Source organism: Elephas maximus, chromosome 3, assembly GCF_024166365.1.
Source record: "Elephas maximus indicus isolate mEleMax1 chromosome 3, mEleMax1 primary haplotype, whole genome shotgun sequence".
Lineage (NCBI taxonomy): Eukaryota > Metazoa > Chordata > Mammalia > Proboscidea > Elephantidae > Elephas > Elephas maximus.
Window position 1 is genome coordinate 200766535 of NC_064821.1, and position 19262 is coordinate 200785796.

Here is a 19262-nt window from a genome sequence, read left to right on the forward strand (position 1 = left end):
ATTTCTGTTCTTGCTCCGTAACCCAGACACTTTAAAATAGAACTGTTGGGTACCATCTTGACTTCAGACTCACATGAGGGTTCTGAAATCATGTGGCAGTTCCTTACGTATGTATGTAAAGTCAAGTGGTCATCCAGAGGATCCAGGATATGCTTCTATTTAAATTAAAAAAATTGTCACCTCAATGAAAATGGAGTCCTCCCAAGAGTTTCTTGACTCCTACTTGAGAAACTTAGTTTTATCTAAGATTAAAAAAAAATTTTATTAATAAAAGTAAAATCTGTTTATTTTAGAAATTTGAAAAGTACAGAGGAGTAGAAAAAGGAAGAAAACTACCCATATTCACATGGATCTCTTCCTTGCACTATAACCATTTTTAATATTTTGGCAAATTTGAAGTTCAGAGTCTCTTTATGATGCCTGCATGTCTTTTGGATATACCTGTATTCCTCCCATTGTATATAGAGATGATGTTATGAATAAGCATCTACTTTGACTTGTTTTCCCTGATAATAATGGGGAAACTTATTTTGCTAGGTGTCCTTTATCACGAAAGACACAAATTTTGTGACTCCTGTGATGGTCTGATGCCACAGGAAAGAATGAAGCCAACTAAATCTTTCAGCTGTTGAATCTGTTACCTCTGTCCTGGTTGTTACTGCTGTGCCCCAAATAACTGGTTTATTTCTAGGTTATCCAAGATGTATTCTTAACACAACCGGGTTGACTTAGAAAATTCTTTTTACTAGGTTGGGTAATAGCATATTATTTATGGCAAATTGTGTCTTATAGCTTGATTTCAAGATGTATCTATTTTAGTCTTTTAATATTCTTTTTGCTTATTTCAAACCTACAGGAGAACAATTTTGATAATCTTGATTTTGATTTTGATTTGATGCCTTGGGACTCAGATACTTGGGACATCAACAATCAATATTGTACAGGTAATGATGTGTCTCATTGGTAAAAGCTTTAAATGGATCCATTTTATTTTGTAGTTTAGTGATATTCAAAATTAGGAGGGGTTATTGGGCTACACTTTGGTGGGTTAAAAGATTCCAGGGACAAGTAATCCACTTCTGGTATGACAGTGCATAGGTACATTTCTTGCTGAAATGGACATAAAGAATTTCATAGTTATGTTTCAGCAGTGTAATAAATGAATAAAAATTCATATCACAAATAGAAATATTGATTTTGCATTATAAATAATATAATTCAAATATATAAGAGATTTGCCTACCTGGGAATCAGATAGGCTTGGGGAATCAGAGGGAAGAGGCAGGGGTTACCAGAACCTAAGAGCTTGGAGGAGAGGGCCTATGTATTTGATGCACAGACTTCTGAGGAGGGGTGTGTGGTAGTGAAATGAATTGTCTAAATTCATAAGGGATAAGAATCAAAATCAGCACAAAACTTATTCCTCTGAGGCAGAGGTCAGACATACCTTTGCTTTCCAACTTTTTCGTTTCCATTTCTGACACCAGCTGTCGCACCCCCGCATCCTACCCTCACATCACTGTGCAGTGGCCACACAGAACTCACAGACCATATTCACAGTTATCTGGTTTATGAGGGAAGTAACAGGCTACAACTCAGGATCAGGATCAGGATCAACTTGGTAGTGACAGGAGCAACGTGGAATCAGGGTCAGGAGGCACACAGGCAAGGTCTGGAAGGCTCTCCTGAAGTGGTGAGCACATCCCTCCCTTCTTTCAGTGCAGGTCAGCTTCCAACCAGGACAGTGGTCTCAGCTGCTGTCTGCCTGGGCCTCTCCACTGCAAGTTGGCCCAGCTCATTGCCAGTGTAGCAGCTCATTCAGCAACCTTAGCTGCTTGCTGCTGCCAGGCCTCTCTGCTGTCAGGCCTCCCCGCTGTCAGACTTCCTCGCTGTCAGTCTCTTTGCTGGCCTCTCTCCCGCTAACTGGCTCACCTTATAGCGAGGACTGCTCGGCTCCCATGTGGCTCTGCTTCTGTCAGTCCAGCTCTCAGCTGGCATCTCTCCCAGCTGTAGCTATTTAAACTAACCGGCCCAGCTCTTAGCCAGGAGCTTTCTCAGTTGCAGCCTTTTTTACCAGGCCTGCAGAGGCCTCTGTGTCCCAGAGGACATCCTCTCCGCCCAGCTCCTGTCAACTAATAGGCTTTTCTAAAACCTCTGCATTTAGCTCTCTCTCTCTCTCTCTCTATCCCAGTTCTCATCAGTTAAAAGGTGGGGCCTCCCTCACCAAACCAGAGTTCAGCCAATCCTCTATTACCCGTGAGATGTCAGTCAACTCAGTCTTGTGCAAAAGTTACATTTCCTGCTGGCAGATACTGGGCTTCTCCCTCAGGGAAAAGTAACAAACCCTCTGGAGTACAAAGCACTTTGGGAGGTCCCTCAAGTTTGCTTCACAAAGAACTAGGGCAAAGGTAACAACTCCTCAGAGCTCAGGGGAAAAAATCTCCCAAGCTGCACCTCCACCCTCCTGTCAAAGAACCAAGGCAAAAGGCCACATAAAGGAACTCATTTCACCATAAGGGACACTGCCCACCTGCTGCTAGTTTCTTTAAGAGAGCCTGATGAGGTGAGGCATGGGTGTACTAAAAGAAGCTGGAACCTGGGGCAAACCGCCCCTGCTGGGGTGAAGCTGACAGGAGGCTGGAGAAACCTCTTCTTTCTTACCTTCTAGCATCCTTCTAGTGTCCCTGACTGACAGAACCTGAGAAGGCCAGCTGGGAAAGGTATTAATAGTTTCTATACAGACTATGGGAGGTGGACTTAGAGCTAAGAGACAATGGGTGACTAACCAGAGCATTCCCCCACCTAAATTGCAGTCCTCCCGATTCCTGCACTTTCTCTTCCCATTCATTTTTAGTATTTATTTTTCTTGTTCATTTCCTGTCTTCTATAGGATATGGGCTACACAGGTCAGTGTTCTGGTTATTATTGTTGTGTAACGAACTTGTGGCTTAAAACAGCAACCATTTTATGCTCACGGAATCTGTGGACAAGGAAATTTGTACAGGGTGCAGCAGAGATAGCTTTTCTATCTCCATGATTTCAAGGGCTCAACTGGAAAGATTTGAAGGTTAGGGTTGACTGGACCATTTGAAGGGTAGAATCATCTCGAGTTTTCTTCACTCACATATCTGACACCTGAGCTGGAATAACTGGAAGACTGACTGCCAGCTAGTGCCTACACGTGGCCTGTCTGTGCAGCTTGGCTGCCCCATAGGATGGTAGTCTCGGGGTAGTCAGACTTCAAGGGCTCCAGGCACAAGTATTCCAGCAAATAAGGCAGCAGCAGCACGGCCTTATGTGACAACCTCGAAATTCACACATCACTTCCATCCATACTCTTGATTGGAGGCATCACAAGCCCACTCAGATTCAAGGGAAGGGGTAAGAGTCTCTGCTTCTTGATGGAGGAGTAGCAAGATCCCATTGCAGAAGATCCTGAGAGGTGCTAGATATATATATGCGTGTGTGTGTGTGTGTGTATGTATTTTTTGCATTTCCTTTTTTTTTTTTTAAATTGTGATTTAGGTGAAAGTTTACGAAGCACATTAGTTTCTCACTAAACAGTTATTACACAAATTGTTCTGTGAAATTGATTGCCAACCCCGCATTGTGTCAACATGCTCCCCATCTCCACCCCAGATTCCCTGTTTCCATTCATCCAGTTTTCCAGTCCCTTCCTACCTTCTCGTCTTTGCTTCTGGGGTGATGTGCCCGTTTGTCTCGTATACGTGATGGAACCGTGAATCACATCTCTCATGTGCGTTATTGTATGATCTTTGATGGAAGATTAGATCTGTATAACCTTTGGCTGAAGGGTAGGCGTCAGGAGTGACTTCATTGCTGAGTTAAAAGGGTGTGTGGGGGCCATACACTTGGAGTTTCTCTAGTCTCTGTCAGACGGCAAGCCTGGTTTTTTTTTTTGTGTGTGTGTGTTTGTGAGTTCAAATTTTATCCTACATTTTTGTCCTGCTCTGTGCAGGAGCCTCTATTGTGATCCTTGCCAGAGCAGTTGGTGGTGGTAACCAGGCATCATCTAGTTGTTCTGGGCTCCATCTGAGGTGGTAGATATTTTGTGGTTAACTTTGGAATAAACAGTTAGCAGAGTGATTGTCATCCCACTCCTTACCCCTGTTACATCGCTGACACCTAGGAACATTACTGGGCACATAGTTGCTTAGTACATTTGTACTGAATAAATTAATAGTTCAAAAGGTAGGAACATTTTAATGAGTTTTAATTGTATTGTCAAATGTGTTTTCCAAAAGAATTCTTTCCTGTTTCTTATATTTTTTTGTTAATTTATTATTGTTGTTTTTTAATCTATATTTTTGCATATGGTATGATATTCAAAAGGTACAAAAGTCTGTACAATAGAAAAATAACTTCTTATGTTCTTATCCCTCGGCCAGCTTCTGCGCCTCAGAGACACTCACTGTTACCAATTTGTTATGTTTATTCTTCCAGAGTGTTAGTGCAGATTTATACATATATATACACACACATGATTTATTACACAATGCAAGCTTATAGGTACACTGTTTTGCATTTTGCACTTAATTATATATTTTGGTGACCTTAGCTTCTGTATCTGATTGAATTTTAAGAGTAGATTTTCCCTTTGTTGTTTATTTTATTCTGAATTTATATTGTCCAGTGGGGAAATTTTTTACTGTTTATTTTTCAGTTAAAGATATTAAGGTGGAAACTCAGCCACTTTCTCCAGCTTCTTCAAGTTGTTCAGTCTCATCTCCTCAGTCTGTGGACTCTTATTCTTCAACTCAGCATGTTCCTGTAAGTAGGCAATCTTTTACAGTAAATTTAGTTATAATGCTATCTGGAAAATATGTCTATGAGGGGGCTGTTAATATTTATTAAGTGTTTACTGTGAGCCAGGGGACAGTGGTGGTTCAGTGGTGGAATTCTCGCCTTCGGTGTGGGCGACCCGGGTTTGATTCCCAGCCGCTGCAGCACGCGCACAGCCACCACCCATCTGGGAGACCCGGGTTTGATTCCCAGCCACCGCAGCACGCATACAGCCACCACCCATTTGGGAGATCCGGGTTTGATTCCCAGCCACTGCAGCACGCGGCACAGCCACCACCCAGCTGTCAGTGGAGGTTTACGTGTTGCTTTGATGAACAGACTTCAGTGGAGCTTCCGGATTTAGATGGGCTGAGAAGAAAGGCCTGATGATCTTCTTCCAAACAAGCAGTTAACGTAAACCCTGTGGATCACCGATCTTCTTCTGTTGTGCGTGCGGTTGCCGTGGGTTAGAGACCGACTCGACAGCATCAACAACAATGAACCAGATCCTTTATACTTACTTTCTCATTTAATCCTGAGAAAACAGAAGGAAGGAAGGGCCTTATGGGAACAAGAAGGTTGTTAGCCTCGTTGGTTTGCCTCCTGTTCTCTACTCTCTTGCCTTCATAATTTCATTATACTTTATCAGTATACAATATTTTCTTATTTATTGACTTACTGTCTTTTCTCCTGCCACCCTTCCTCCTCCCATTGAGGATATGGAAGAATGAAAGATGGTCTGTTTTTGTAGCTCCTTAGCCACAGAAGATAGAACAGTTTCTTCGGTTCAGGAACTCCTAGCGCTACCTCTTGAATGGGCTAAGGATTTTACAAGTCTAGTAGCTCTCTCCTTAAGAAGCTGCTGCTCTCCATCCAGATAAAATCCCCGAGGCCAGTACCTCAGCAGGATTTAGGTAGTTTTTGAAATGGGGAAAGGTAAAATATGAGAACATTTCAGTACATTATTCTGCTATTGACTGAGATATCTTCATTACTTCCAGGGCTTTGAACCTATTCTTCCTGGTTCACTCATGGCTGAGGAAGTGACACTGGAACAGACCTGAATTTTTTTAAATTTGGGTGAACAGGGACCATAACCAGAACGGGAAAAATTATAGTCGAAGCCCTACTAGAAACTTAATCTCCCTCTTAGAAAAGAAGGGCAATGTATAAATTGCGTATCAGCCAAATCTCTTGTCCTGTGAGATTTTGCAGAGTTGGAAACAGTGGTGCCCCGCTCAAAGATGGCGGCCAGCTGCACTGCTTTGAATGTGTGTTGCTCTCTTCAAAGAGAAAAAAAGAAGCCTGGCAGTAATCCAGTCTTATGTATCAGGCTCCTGAAGGGGCTTAATACACTTCTTCTGAATCTCCAGTTCTAGGGTTTCGACTCATAATTTTTCCCATTCTGGTTATGGTTCCGGATCACCCAAATTTTAAAAAATCAGGTCTCTTTCAGTTTGCTTTGTTGGCCATGACTTAACCAGTTCAAACTGGTTCAAAGCCCTGATTACTTCAGCCTCTACATCTAGTTTTACTAAATTCTGGTGATATTATCTACTTAATATTTCTAGGATCCATCTTATTTTTCCATGGGAAGACATCATTGTTTCATCTGTATTAAGTTGATAGTATTTTTTTTTTTTTAATAATATTTTATTGTGTTTTTGGTGGAAGTTTACACAGCAAGTTAGGTTCCTGTTTGAAAATTTTCACACATATTAATTAATGACATTAATTATATTTTCCACATTGTGTCAGCATTCTCTTTAATTGTGTTCTGGTTGTTCCATAAGTCGATAGGGTTTTAACTGTTCTTTCTGCATCACAATTCCCCAAACCTTTCTTGACAGAGGGATCTTCAAAGAGAGACCTTTCAAAATCACAGATTTGACAGTGTCAATCCTTTGCTTAAAACCTTTTGATGACTTCCCAACCTCTACAAGGATGAAATTCAAATTCCTAGTGTACTAGACCCTTCACTATCTGGCCTCTGCTTCCCTTTTCAGTCTCATTTCTCTCTGTCCATTCCTACCTTCACACTTCCCTTAGCTTTAGCCCTGAGAGAGTGCCTGCCTGAGAGCTCCTAAGCTCTCCACTCATTCAACAACTCTGCCAGGCACTGTTCACATTTTTAGATTTTTTGCACATGCTTTTCTTTATTCCTGCAATAGCCCCATTTTTTCTTTAATTGGAAAACTCTTACTCAACCTTTCAGATCCAGTTCAAAAATTACTTCCTGTCTGAAACTTTTCTCTGATTACCACTATTGGAAGTTCTCTGTGGTCCTAGTTTCTCCAGATTAATTAATTTTAGAAATTTCGTTTAATTTTGAAGACAAAAGTATATAACAAGGTGTATTTGGAGAAGTCTTATTCCTATCATTGTCCTTTCTACCCTTTTTTTACACAAAAGGTAGCATACTGTAATATACCCTGTTCTTCTCCTTGTGTATTTTAACTTAGCACTATATCCTGGAGATAACTCCAATGTCAATATACAGAATCTTCTTCATTCCTTTTTATGGCTGCTTTGTGTTCCATTGTGTGGTTATATCATACTTTATTAAATGATTTCTTTAGTGATGAACATTTGCGTTAGTTTTCAGTTTTTTCTAGACTCATTTCATATTTTTGTCAGGATATGTTCTGAGAAGTGGGATTGCTGAGACCAGGGTAAATACATATGTAATTTTGCTAGATATTGCCAAATTTCTCTCTGTAGGGGTTGTGCAATTTTATATTCTCACAAGTGGTATGTAAGAGGGTCTGTTTTCCCATCATCACTGCACAGTATGTTTTATTTTGTATTTATTTTATGTGTAGTTGAGCATCTGTTCATATGTTTCATATGTTTAAGGACTTTTTTTTGGTAAACTGTCATTTCATATTTTGCTCAATTTTTCCATTGGGCTGTGTTGGTCTTTTTCTTTTCAAATAGTGTAGGTTAATATTAGGGTTATTAGTACTTAGTTTGTAAAATAAGTTATAAATATTTTCTTCCAATTTGTCTTTTAGCTTTATTGATAGTGGTTATTTTTCCCAGTCATAATTTTTTCTTATAGTTGAATTATCAGTCTTCCCTTTTATTTATTTATTTTTGCTCACTCAAAAGGAGGGCTTTTCCCACTCACAGGTTGTAAAAGAATTCACTCATACTTCCTTCTTTCCTTTCAAAGAAGGAAATTTGAAACAATCTCAAATTTATAGACATGTTGCAAGTAAGTTGCAAAGAACTTCCCCCTCACGCCCCCCAACCATTTGAGAGTAAGTTGCCATCCTGATGGCCCTCTCACCCCCAAATATCATAGATTCTATTTCCTACAAAGGGTATTTCTCCCCCCCCGCCCTTTGAATTGCAAGATTAAGTTTTTTCGGGAACATTTTATTTTTTAGGTGAAAGTTTACAGAGCAAATTCATTTCCCATTCAACAATTTACACACAACCTGTTTCTTAACGTTGATTACAAACCACTGAATGTGTCGGCACTCTCCCGCCTTTCTTCTTGGGTTTCCTGTCTCCATTTGCCCAGCTTTCTTGCCCTTACTGTTCTTCTGAACTTTGCCTTTGGGCAGATGCTCCCCTTTAGGTCTCGTATAGTTGATTGTTCTGAGGTGTACATTCCTCACTGGTGTTATTGTTCATTTTATAGGCCTGTCTATTGTATGGCTATAGTGTGATCTCAGGGAGTGATTTCACTCCTGCTCTTTTTTGGTAGTTATTTGCTTGATGTATTCTTTTCCATCCTTTGTTTTTTAATAAAGTTAACGTCTTTGTTTCTAAGGTGTGTCCCTTGTAGACAGCATATTGATGGATCCTGTTTTTTTATCCATTCTGTCACTCTGTGTCTCTTTTTGGGTGCATTTAGGCCATTTACATTCAGCGTAATTATTGATAGGTGTGAGTTTATTGCTGTCATTTCGTAGTGTTTTTTTTTTTTTGTGGTGCTGCCATTTTCTTTGTTCTTCTTACTCTCCTGTGCTGAATTCCTTTTGTTTATGGATTTCTTTTGTTTTTGTAGATTTTATTTTTATGGAGACTATGTTTTTCTTCTTTATTTTGTTGAGTAGGTTTGTTAACTTTTCTTTGTGGGTTGCCTTGAAATTTACCCTTATTGTCCTAGGTTTGAACCAGTCTATTATTACTTGGTATCGCCTTGCCTTTCTCTCCGTTAGAAAGTTCTGTATCTTCACTGTTTATTCCCTCTTTTATTGTTCTGATGTTGTTGTCATTTACAGATTAACCTCTCTGGTTCTCTGTTGTAATTCTTTTGGTTTTGGATAGTCCTGGCTGATACAATCTTGTGTCCTAGATTCAGACTGTGGTCTGACATTGTTTGTTCTGAGACCAAAGGACTCCCTCTAATAATTCTTTTAAGTTTGGTTTGATTTTTATATATTCCCTTAGTTCCTGTTTATCTGGAAGTATCCTAATTTCACCGTCATATTTGAACAAGAGTTTCGCGGGATATATTATTCTTGGTTGGCAGTTTTTTCCTTTCAAGGTTTTATATATGTCATCCCATTGCCTCCTTGCCTGCATGGTTTCTGTTGAATAATCAGAGCTTAGTTTTATTGTTTCTCCTCTGTATGTGACTTTTTGTTTTTCTCGAGCTGCTCTCAGGATTTTTTCTTTGTCTTTGGTTTTAGTGAGTGTGATTATGACATGCCTTAGTGATTTTCTTTTGTGGTCTATCCTGTATGGAGTTCGTTGAGCTACTTGGATGGTCAGCTTTTCATCTTTCATGATATTAGGGAAATTTTCTGTCAGCAATTCTTCAATGATCCTCCCTGTGTTTTTCGTTTTCTCCCCCTGTTCTGGAACTCCAATCACTTGTAAATTTTTGCTTTTGATTGTATCTCACATAATTCTCAGGGTTTCTTCATTTTTCTTAGTTCTTTTTTTCTGATTTTTCCTCAAACAGAGTTGTATCCAACAGAGTATCAAACAGAGTTGTATTCATCATTTCAAACCTCAGCCCTTCTATGACACTGTGCTTTTTTGAAATCTTTTTATCTTTTGGATTTCTAATTGTTGTTTTTGTATGATTTGTAGTTGTGATTTTATTTTGCCTTTTGTTCCAGTATTATTTTCCTGAATTCTTCCGTTGTTTTGTCTGCTTTTTCCATGAATTTGTATATTTTTTCCTCATTTTTGTCTGGTTTTTACTTCAACTCTTGGATAGCTCGAATATTAGAGATTTGAATTCCCTATCAGGTAGTTCTAGTGCTTTTCTTCTACTGGAAAGTCATCTGGTGTTTTATTTTGGACTCCTACTGGAACCATCCCGTCCTGTTTTTTAATATGTTTTGACATTGTCTGCTGTCCTTAGGACATTCAGTAATTATTTTCTTCATTTATTGACTGTAGATCTGTTTGTTTTATTTTGGTTATGTATGAGCAGGCAGGTTGTGTGTTGTTTGTTTTTTACTCTTCTGTGGTCACCATACTTTTCACCTCCTGGTCCAGTGGGCAGGTCCAGTTGCTCAGCTATGGTGCAGCAGAACAGGTCCAGCTAATGGGCAGGGGCTGGGATGGGTTGTTTGTGGCACATACTAGGGCCAGCAGGGTGGGTTGGGAATCAGTCTGGGCAGGTTCCGGTAGGCTGTGTCTGTGCTGCTCGGGGGTGTGATGTTCAGCATATGGTGCAGGTAGGCAGGAAGGAGGGAGGAGGTTATGATGTGTGGAGCAGGTGCTCTGTCTCCTGCTGGGAACTTTGTGAAGCTACTCTCCCATACTTCTGGGAGTGATTTCAGTTCCAGATTTGAAGGGTGTCTAAGGGCCGTAGTTTTCGGGGTTCCACCAGTCTCTATCAGACCAGTAAGTCTAGTATTATTTATGAGTTTGAATTTTGTTTTACAGTTCTCTTCTCTGTCCATAACCTATTATTGTGGTCCTGGTTTAGAGTGGTTGGTAGTGGTAGCCAGGCACCATTGAGTTCTTCTGGTCTTAGACAAGTGGAGGCCATGGTTCATGTGGTTTGTTAGTCATTTGGATTACTTGTTTCCTTGAGTCTTTGGTTTTCTTCATTCTTCCTTGCTCCAAACAGGAAGAGACCAATTATTGTGTCTTAGATGGCCACTGACAAGTTTTTAAGACCCTATTTGCTGCTTACCAAGGTAGGATGTAGAGCATTGTCTATATGGATTCTGATATGCCAATTGACCTAGATGTCCCCAAGACTATGGTTCTTGGCCCTCAAGCCCAGTATCACAGTCCCAGAAGGTGTTTGGTTATGGCTAAGAACTTTTCATGACTGTGTCCCCTGTCACACTGTTGCACACATGGGTATGTGCAGCATGTACACATATATATGTATGTGGTCTCCCACCCTTGTTCAGCTTGTATGTCTACCTGTGTATCTACTCGTACATTATTATTTGTTTTTGCAGGATTGTGTATGTATATTAGTTTTTACTGTTGTTGACGTTTGCTCTTGAGTCCCTTTCAGTGTCTTCCTTTACCTTGATTATGTTGTGCTGACTTCCTGCGTATTGTGTATTATCTCTCCCTTCATCAAAGTTAGTACATGTCTACTATCTATTGGGTGGTCCACCACTTCGGCCCCCGTAATCCTGTTACCATCTTACATAGCCATGTTACAACCATCAAAATCAGGAAATAAACATTGATACATTACTGTCCTCTAATCTTTAACTCCCATTTAGATTGTGCCACTTGTCCCAAAGATGTCCTTTAGACTAGAAAAAGGATCCGGTTCAGAATCATGCATTGTATCTGGTTATCTTGTCTCTTTAATCTCCTTCAGTCCGAAACAGATCTTTATTCTTCCTTGACTTTCATGACCTTGTCACTTCTGGAGATTAGAGGCTAGGTATTTTATCAAATGCCCCTCAGTTGGGTTTGTCATGGATTATACCCTATTGAATAAAATAGGAAATCATGAGTCCATACTGATATAAACAAATAAATGAATAAATTTAAAGTTTGATAAGGAACAGGATTTTTTACCTAATTTTAAAGTACCTTCCCACAAAATATTTATTTATGGCAAAGGGAAAAAAGAGAAGCTTCACAATGGAGTAGATTGGCAGATGCCACCTTAATCACCTGATCAAAGTGAACATCAGTAACAGGACAAATGAAATCGTGCACCATCTACTATGATACAGTGAGATGAACACAGCATCACTCTGTTAGACCAGTAAGTCTGGTCTCTTTTTTTGTGAGTCTGAATTTTGTTCTACATTTTTCTCCAACTCTGTGTAGGACCCTCGATTGTGATCCCTGTCAGAGCACTCGGTGGTGGTAGCCGGGCACCATCTAGTTATGCTGGACTCAGTCCTATGGAGGCTGCGGTAGTTGTGGTCCATTAGTAAATGTTTTAATTTTTATGTGTTCAAATCTGTCTCTTCTTCCTTTCTGACTTCCGGGTTCTTGACTTAAGAGGGCCTACAATACGGCACTGGGTTTTTTGGTTTACATTATCCTGAGAGTAAACAAATGTTCTAATAATTTTGTAGGTTATTTTAAAAATAGTATTAAGTAGAGATTATACCCATTCTGTTATTGTATATGCCATCTTTTTCTTTTTTTTAGTTTTACTTTTATCCTATGCTAGGTTTATTTTAACAAAATGAAAGAGATCGACCAAAAATGCTAAGAAGACTTTTGGAAAATACTGACATTATCTTTATATATCTCTACATTATCAATTCACTCATTAAGTAAAAAAAAAAAATGCTCCTTTCAGTGTTTGTCTTCCTTTGAGCTTTAAGCTTCTTGTTAGACTGAATAAAAGAAATTGTGAGAAAAGGATATTGACATTTTAACTGTAGCTTCGTAGTGATGCTAAATGTTTGTATGACTAGGAACCAAGTAAGATAAAAAGATTGTGGGAGGCAATGTGGATGCAAATCAGTGATTCGTATTTTTACTATAAGATGATGGCATAGACATACTCTGTATTTTGAGTTATTTTTCTTTTAGTAGTGATGGATAATGTTGATTTATTCAGCCTTAGTGCTTAATATATAGATGTAGTCTCTAACACATCACACCTTTGCCTTGAAGATGCCTTGAAGCGTTTCTTTGTTTACATACGTGTCTTGCCTCTCTAAGCATTTTGCTACTCAAGGATGGCACTCTTATGCATGAATTGTTTGTGTTTTATTTTGCTACAGGAGGAGTTGGATTTGTCTTCTAGTTCCCAGATGTCTCCCCTTTCCTTATATGGTGAAAGCTCTAATAGCCCCTCCTCAACAGAGCTACTGAAGGAAGATAAGCCCGTCATTAGTCCTAGGAACAAAACTGGTATTGTTTCTTCTCCTAACTTCTGTTATTTTTACTTTTTTAACCTGAGTTAAGAAGAAAGTGTTAGATTAAGCATTATGTTTATTAAATTGCTTGCCATTTTTAGAAGAAAGTAATTAGATTAAGCATTATGTTTATTAAATTGCTTAGTGGTTTTAAATTAGTGGACCTAATGTTTTTTTAATGGATGATTCAGTGTAGAGAGGAAAGGGAAGAAATAGTCTTCTTTGGTTGTCTCTGTTTTTCTAGGTGAAAAGTACTTTAAAATAGACGTAGGTCCCATAACCTTCAGGAGAGATTCTAAAGTTAGAGATGTTGGGTATGAGGGTTATTCGGCTGTCACATTTGTTACCTCATTCACCTCTAGGCTTTACCTAGTAATTTCAGCTATGTTACCCCCGTTCATGTGTTCCCTTCCCAAAGCTTCATGCTTGGTTACAAAGGAAGGCCTCAGATTTCATGGCTTTTCTTTAGTCCAGTAGGGTATAGAGTAGCTATGTTTAAGTTAAAGGTATTTACTCAGAGGTCAAGATAATATGTAGAGAAAGGTGTGAATACAATCCTTTTTCTATGATTTGTCTAATTACCTTCAGATTGATTTGTGGCTTGCTTGGTTTTTCTCCAGATAATGGATTGACTCCAAAGAAAAAAATTCAGATGAATTCAAAACCTTCAATTCAGCCCAAGCCTTTATTGCTTCCAGCAACACCCAAGACTCAAACCAACAACTCCAGCGTTCCAGCAAAAGCCATCATTATTCAGACACTACCAACACTTCTACCACTGGCAAAACAACAACCGATTATCAGTATACAGCCTGCACCCACTAAAGGTACCTGAGTGGAATTTGAGGCTGTGCGTATTTAATTGGAAGGAGCCCTAGTGCCACAGTGGTTAAAGTGCTTGTCTGCTAACTGAAAGGTGGTTGAATCCACCAGCTGCTCAGCATGAGAAAGATGTGGCAGTCTGCTTCCTTGAAGATTACAGCCTCAGAAACCCTATGGGGCAGGCAGCTCTAACTGGTCCTGTAGGGTTGCTATGAGTTGGAATCAACTCGACAGCAGTGTTTTTTTTTTTTTTTTTTTTTAAATTGGAGGGCAGTAAGGCTTGTGTTATATGATTTGTTTTAATTCAGATTATCATTTTTGAGCATGTGGTGTCTGTCAGGAATTGTCCTTGGCTCTGAGGCTGTTACAGAGACGACTAACATGTGGTTCCTGCCCTAACAAGGAGTCCCTGGGTGGTGTGAATGGTTAATGCACTTGGCTGCTAACTAAAAAGTTAAAAAGTTGGGGGTTTGAGTCTGCTCAGAGGCACCGTGGAAGAAAGGCCTGGCAATCTATTTCTGAAAAATCAGCCATAAAACCCTATGGATCACAGTTCTACTCTGACATATATGGGATCACCACGAGTCAGAGTTGACCTAAATGGCAACTGTTGGTTCATCCTAATAAGGGGGATAGCTATCCAGATCTGATACTTCTTTTTTCTTGAGTTTTAACATGGGAACACATGTCTCTAAGGCTTTTGGTCTCATTTAACTACTGCTAATGAAGCATAACCTGCATTATGCAGATGACACAACCTTGCTTGCTGAAAGTGAAGAGGACTTGAAACACTTACTAATGAAGATCACAGACCACAGCCTTCAGTATGGATTACACCTCAACATAAAGAGAACAAAAATCCTCACAACTGCACCCATGAGCAACATCATGATAAACGGAGAAAAGACTGAAGTTGTCAAGGATTTCATTTTACTTGGATCCACAATCAACAGCCATGGAAGCAGCAGTCAAGAAATCAAAAGGCGCATTGCATTGGGTAAATCTGCTGCAAAGGACCTCTTTAAGGTGTTGAAGATTAAAGACCCAAGCCGTGGTATTTTTAATTGTATCATTTGCATGTGAAAGCTGGACAATGAATAAGGAAGACTGAAGAAGGATTGATGCCTTTGAATTGTGGTGTTGGTGAAGAATATTGAATATACCATGGCCTGCCAAAAGAATGAACAAATCTGTCTTAGGAGAAGTTACAACCAGAATGCTCCTTAGAAGCAAGGATGGTGAGACTGCGTCTTACATACTTTGGACATGTTGTCAGGAGGGATCAGTCCTTGGAGAAGGACATCATGCTTGGTAGAGTACGGGGTCAGTGGAAAAGAAGAAGACCCTCAACGACGTGGATTGACACAGTGACTGCAACAAGGAGCTTAAACATAACGATTGTAAGGATGGCTCAGGACTGGGCAGTGTTTCGTTCTGTTGTGCATGGGGTTGCTATGAGTCGGAACCGACTCGACGGCACCTAACGACAACAACAATGAAGAAGAAAATCAACGAAACTTTTTTTTTTTAATTGTACTTTAGATGAAGGTTTACAGAGCAAACTAGTTTCTCATTAAACAATTAGTACACATATTGTTTTGTGACATTGGTTGTCAACCCCACCACATGGCAACACTCTCCCTTTATGACCTTGGGTTCCCAATCACCAGCTTTCTGTCCCCTCCTGTCTTCTCATCCTTGCCCCTGGACTAGTGTGCCCTTTTAGTCTTGTTTTGTTTTATGGGCCTTTCTAATCTTTGGCTAAATGGTGGACCTCAGGAGGGCCTTCATTACTGAGCTGAAAGGGTGTCCGGGGGCCATACTCTCGGGGTTTCTCTAGTTACTGTCAGGCCAGTAGGTCTGGCCTTTTTTTTGTGAGTTGGAATTTTGTCCTACGTTTTTCTCCAGCTCTGTCTGGGACCGTCTATTGTGACCCCTGTCAGAGCAGTCAGTGGTGGTAGCTGGGCACCATCTAGTTGTTCTGGACTCAGTCTGGTGGAGGCTGTGATAGTTGTGGCCCATTAGTCCTTTGGGCTAATTTTTCCCTTTTGTCTTTGGTTTTCTTCCGTCTCCCTTGCTCCCGATGGGGTGAGACCAGTGGAGTATCTTAGATGGCTGTTGACAAGCTTTTAAGACCCCAGACACTACTCACCAAAGTAGAATGTAGAACATTTTCTTTATAAACTGTTATGACAGTTGAGCTAGATGTTCCCCAAGACCATAGTCCCCACAGCAAATCTGGGAAACTTTCTTGGTGTCGTTTTATTATGAGGTTTTTGTGACTATGAAGTTTCTTTCTTTTTTTTTTTTTTTTACTGAAGGGATCAATCTTTGAAATAATATGGTCTGTTTTGGGTCTAAGATGAGTGTTTTGTCAACAGAATCAGGCTTGTAATCTCTGATAAGGCCACATTGTGTGGTAAACAGGATATTGAACTTGGGCATTAAGAGGAGACCTGGGCCCTTCTAAAGTGACCTGACCTCTGCCTTGAACTAGTTTAGAGTTGTGTGTTTCTATTTTGTCCACCAGGTGGCCTCACATGCCTATAATTCTGCAAGAAGTTCAAGTTTGAGGATTAGGTACTATTCAGATATGGAAAGCATTTGGATATAGAGATCTCTTAGGCAGACTGTTCATCATTGTATTCATACTGGCATCTATAGACATGAGCACAAGAGACCTCGTGCAGCATTCTTTTCTCTGGATTTAGCTTGATGACACAGGGTAGGCCTAGGTGTAATTGGGCTATGTGTTGTAACTAAATACCAATGTTACATTTGGTTTTATGGTTATGTTTCCAGCTATTGATAGTTAGCTCCTTTCTTTGGAGCATGGTTTTAATGAGAGCAAGGTCATAAATTTGATTCCCAGATACTTTGTTACCTTTGCTGTGTTCCTTGGTCATATGACATTGATAAAAAGAAGAGCTAGGTGAGGGAGTGGATGGATCAATGAAATGAAAATCCATCAATCCCTACCAAAAACCCCCAACACAAAACCCAAAACAGTTTGAAATGCTTACCCCCCTTTGCAGGATGAAAACTGCTGTCTTTCATACATGAAAAATAGCAGTCTTGTAAGAGGGATTCTTGTGATCTGTGAATGGGTGCTGAGGGCTCATGAATTCCTTGAAATGAAATGCAAATTCGGTGTGTGTTCATTTGTAGATTTTTCTAGGAAGAATCTCCAAAACTGTCATCAGGTTCTCAAAAGGGTCTGTGTCTTCTTAAAGGCTAAGAATTTAAGCTTGTGAAAAACCTCATTATATAAAAACTAAAATCTGGCATTAATGTGACTAGTGTACAAAGCAGCAGGGGGTGTTCCTAAGAATTTGATCATGGCAGACCCATTGGAAGGTCTTGCGTGTAGCAAGAAGAAAACTCTTCTGACCAGTTAGTATATCAGGTTCTAGAAACCTGAATCATTGATTACTCAGAACTTCGGTGCTTTCCCATAATCTGAAGACTGTATTTATTATTATTATTTTTTTCGTGAGCTGATGCTAGGCACTATACCTTGCCTGTTTTTATAGTACAATCTAGAGAAGTTAACGTTATTATAACATACATATTTATGTGTGTGCCTTTGTGGTGTGATGGGTTTCTCTTTACATATGGCCTTTATACTTGGTTTTAAAATTTTGCCAAAAGTAATTGGCCGGACTGCAGCCTCCCCTGTGATTGGCCTATTTTACACATCTTGCAGGGATAGGTTAGTTTGATATGCAAGTAGGGTATGTAAAACCACCCAATAGGATTATGTGACCTTGCGGGAATTGGTTGACTACTATGCAAGTAAGTGACTGGCTTTCTAAGGGAATTGGAGCAGAGCACGCCCTTTGCATTTGGGGCCCCTGCACGGAGAAGCTCCTAGACACAGGAGAGAGAGGGAGCTGTAACGCTGAAGATGGCGCAAGACAGTGAGAAACGGCGAAAAGTGGCAACAAGCACAGCAGAGCCCAGTGGCAGAGAAATGGTGGGAGCAGTACTAGTGGCAGTGGCGGGAACCAGGAGATTGGTGCGAGGCAGATGCAGTGGGCTTGCTAACCCAGGGAGTGAGAAAGAGCTTGAATGCCTTTTGGCAGGAGGCTTGCTGGTGGAGTGGGGTTCCTCCGGGCACTTGTTGGTCAAGCTAGAGAACTGTAACACTTGCCCGAGCAGGGCAGAGGTGCCAAGAAGGCCTGACGGTGGGCACAGCTGAGAGAAGCCCAGAGAAGGGCTGCCTGCCTGTGGGCATGACCGAGAAGAAGCTGAGAGCTGTCTTGTTTGGAAGCTGTCCTGACTGAAGAACTGTGTCCTGCTTCCTGAGTTGTACCCTAGTTGTGGCCTGTTACTTCCAAGTTGATCCTGATCCTGAGTTGTAGCCTGTGACTTCCCCAGTAAGCCACATAATTGTATGTCTGAGTTGTGTGTGGCCATTATAACGAATCATTGAACACCACAGAGAAGTAGAGAGTACCGTGGATAGCATGGCTGGTGTCAGAAATGGAAATGAAAAAGCTGGAGAGTGGAGGTATGTCTGACCTCCACCTGATAGGAATCAGCTTTGTGCTGATGGTCTTGACCAGCATCCTTCCTCCTGGTGTTAGCTTCTGACGCCACTAGATTAGTACTTTTATTTGAGAACTGAGAGGGAGGAAGAAGGGCAATATAGGAGAGGCATTTTGTTGATCCAAGTTCCAGTAGTACATATTTTGCCATTAAAAAAGAAGTAATTCCTACGAGATTAAGTTGAGATTCTCTAGCTTGTAATGTAAAACGCACCACAGTTTGGCTCCAGTTTCGGTTTCTGATTTTATGTTATATATCACTCCTTTCTATAAACCCCATCTTCTAACCTAACTAATCTGGTCATTGTTTCTTAAATTCTCTTATTTTTCCTATTTTCTTGACTCCCATCATTCTGCTTGCTGGGAACATCTTTTGCTTACTTCTGTACCTATCTCCAAGGAGCTAACCAAAAGGTTGGCAGTTCAAACCCACCTAACTGCTCCACAGGAGAAAAACTCAGCAGTCGACTTCTGGAAAGATTACAGCCAAGAAAATCCTGCAGGGCAGTTCTGCTCTGTCACACAGACTCATTATGAGTCAAAATTGACTCTACGGCACCTAACTGCAAAAACAGCATACTTAAATCTTACATATTCTTTAAGACTGTTACGAGTAGTGCAGGTAAACCCAAAACCAAACCTAGTGCCGTCGAGGCAATTCCGACTCATAGCGACCCTATAGGAAGCTATGAGTAGAACTGCCCATAGAGTTTCCGAGGAGCGCCTGGCGAATTTGAACTGCCGACCCTCTGGTTAGCAGCTGTAGCTCTTAACCACTACACCACCAGGGTTTCCAGTGCAGGTAGGAGGT

At 40.4% G+C, this 19262-nt stretch overlaps 1 protein-coding gene across 1 annotated transcript in view; it reads left to right on the top strand.

Annotated features, from left to right (window-relative positions):
• The window catches only part of ATF6 (activating transcription factor 6), a 259261-nt gene that overhangs the window by 15241 nt on the left and 224758 nt on the right, over positions 1–19262 (top strand). The window contains exons 3-6 of the mRNA XM_049881061.1: positions 857–944; positions 4685–4791; positions 12945–13074; positions 13700–13906. Of these exons, the coding sequence (XP_049737018.1) occupies positions 857–944; positions 4685–4791; positions 12945–13074; positions 13700–13906 (532 nt within the window). The remainder of the gene's footprint in view (positions 1–856; positions 945–4684; positions 4792–12944; positions 13075–13699; positions 13907–19262) is intronic.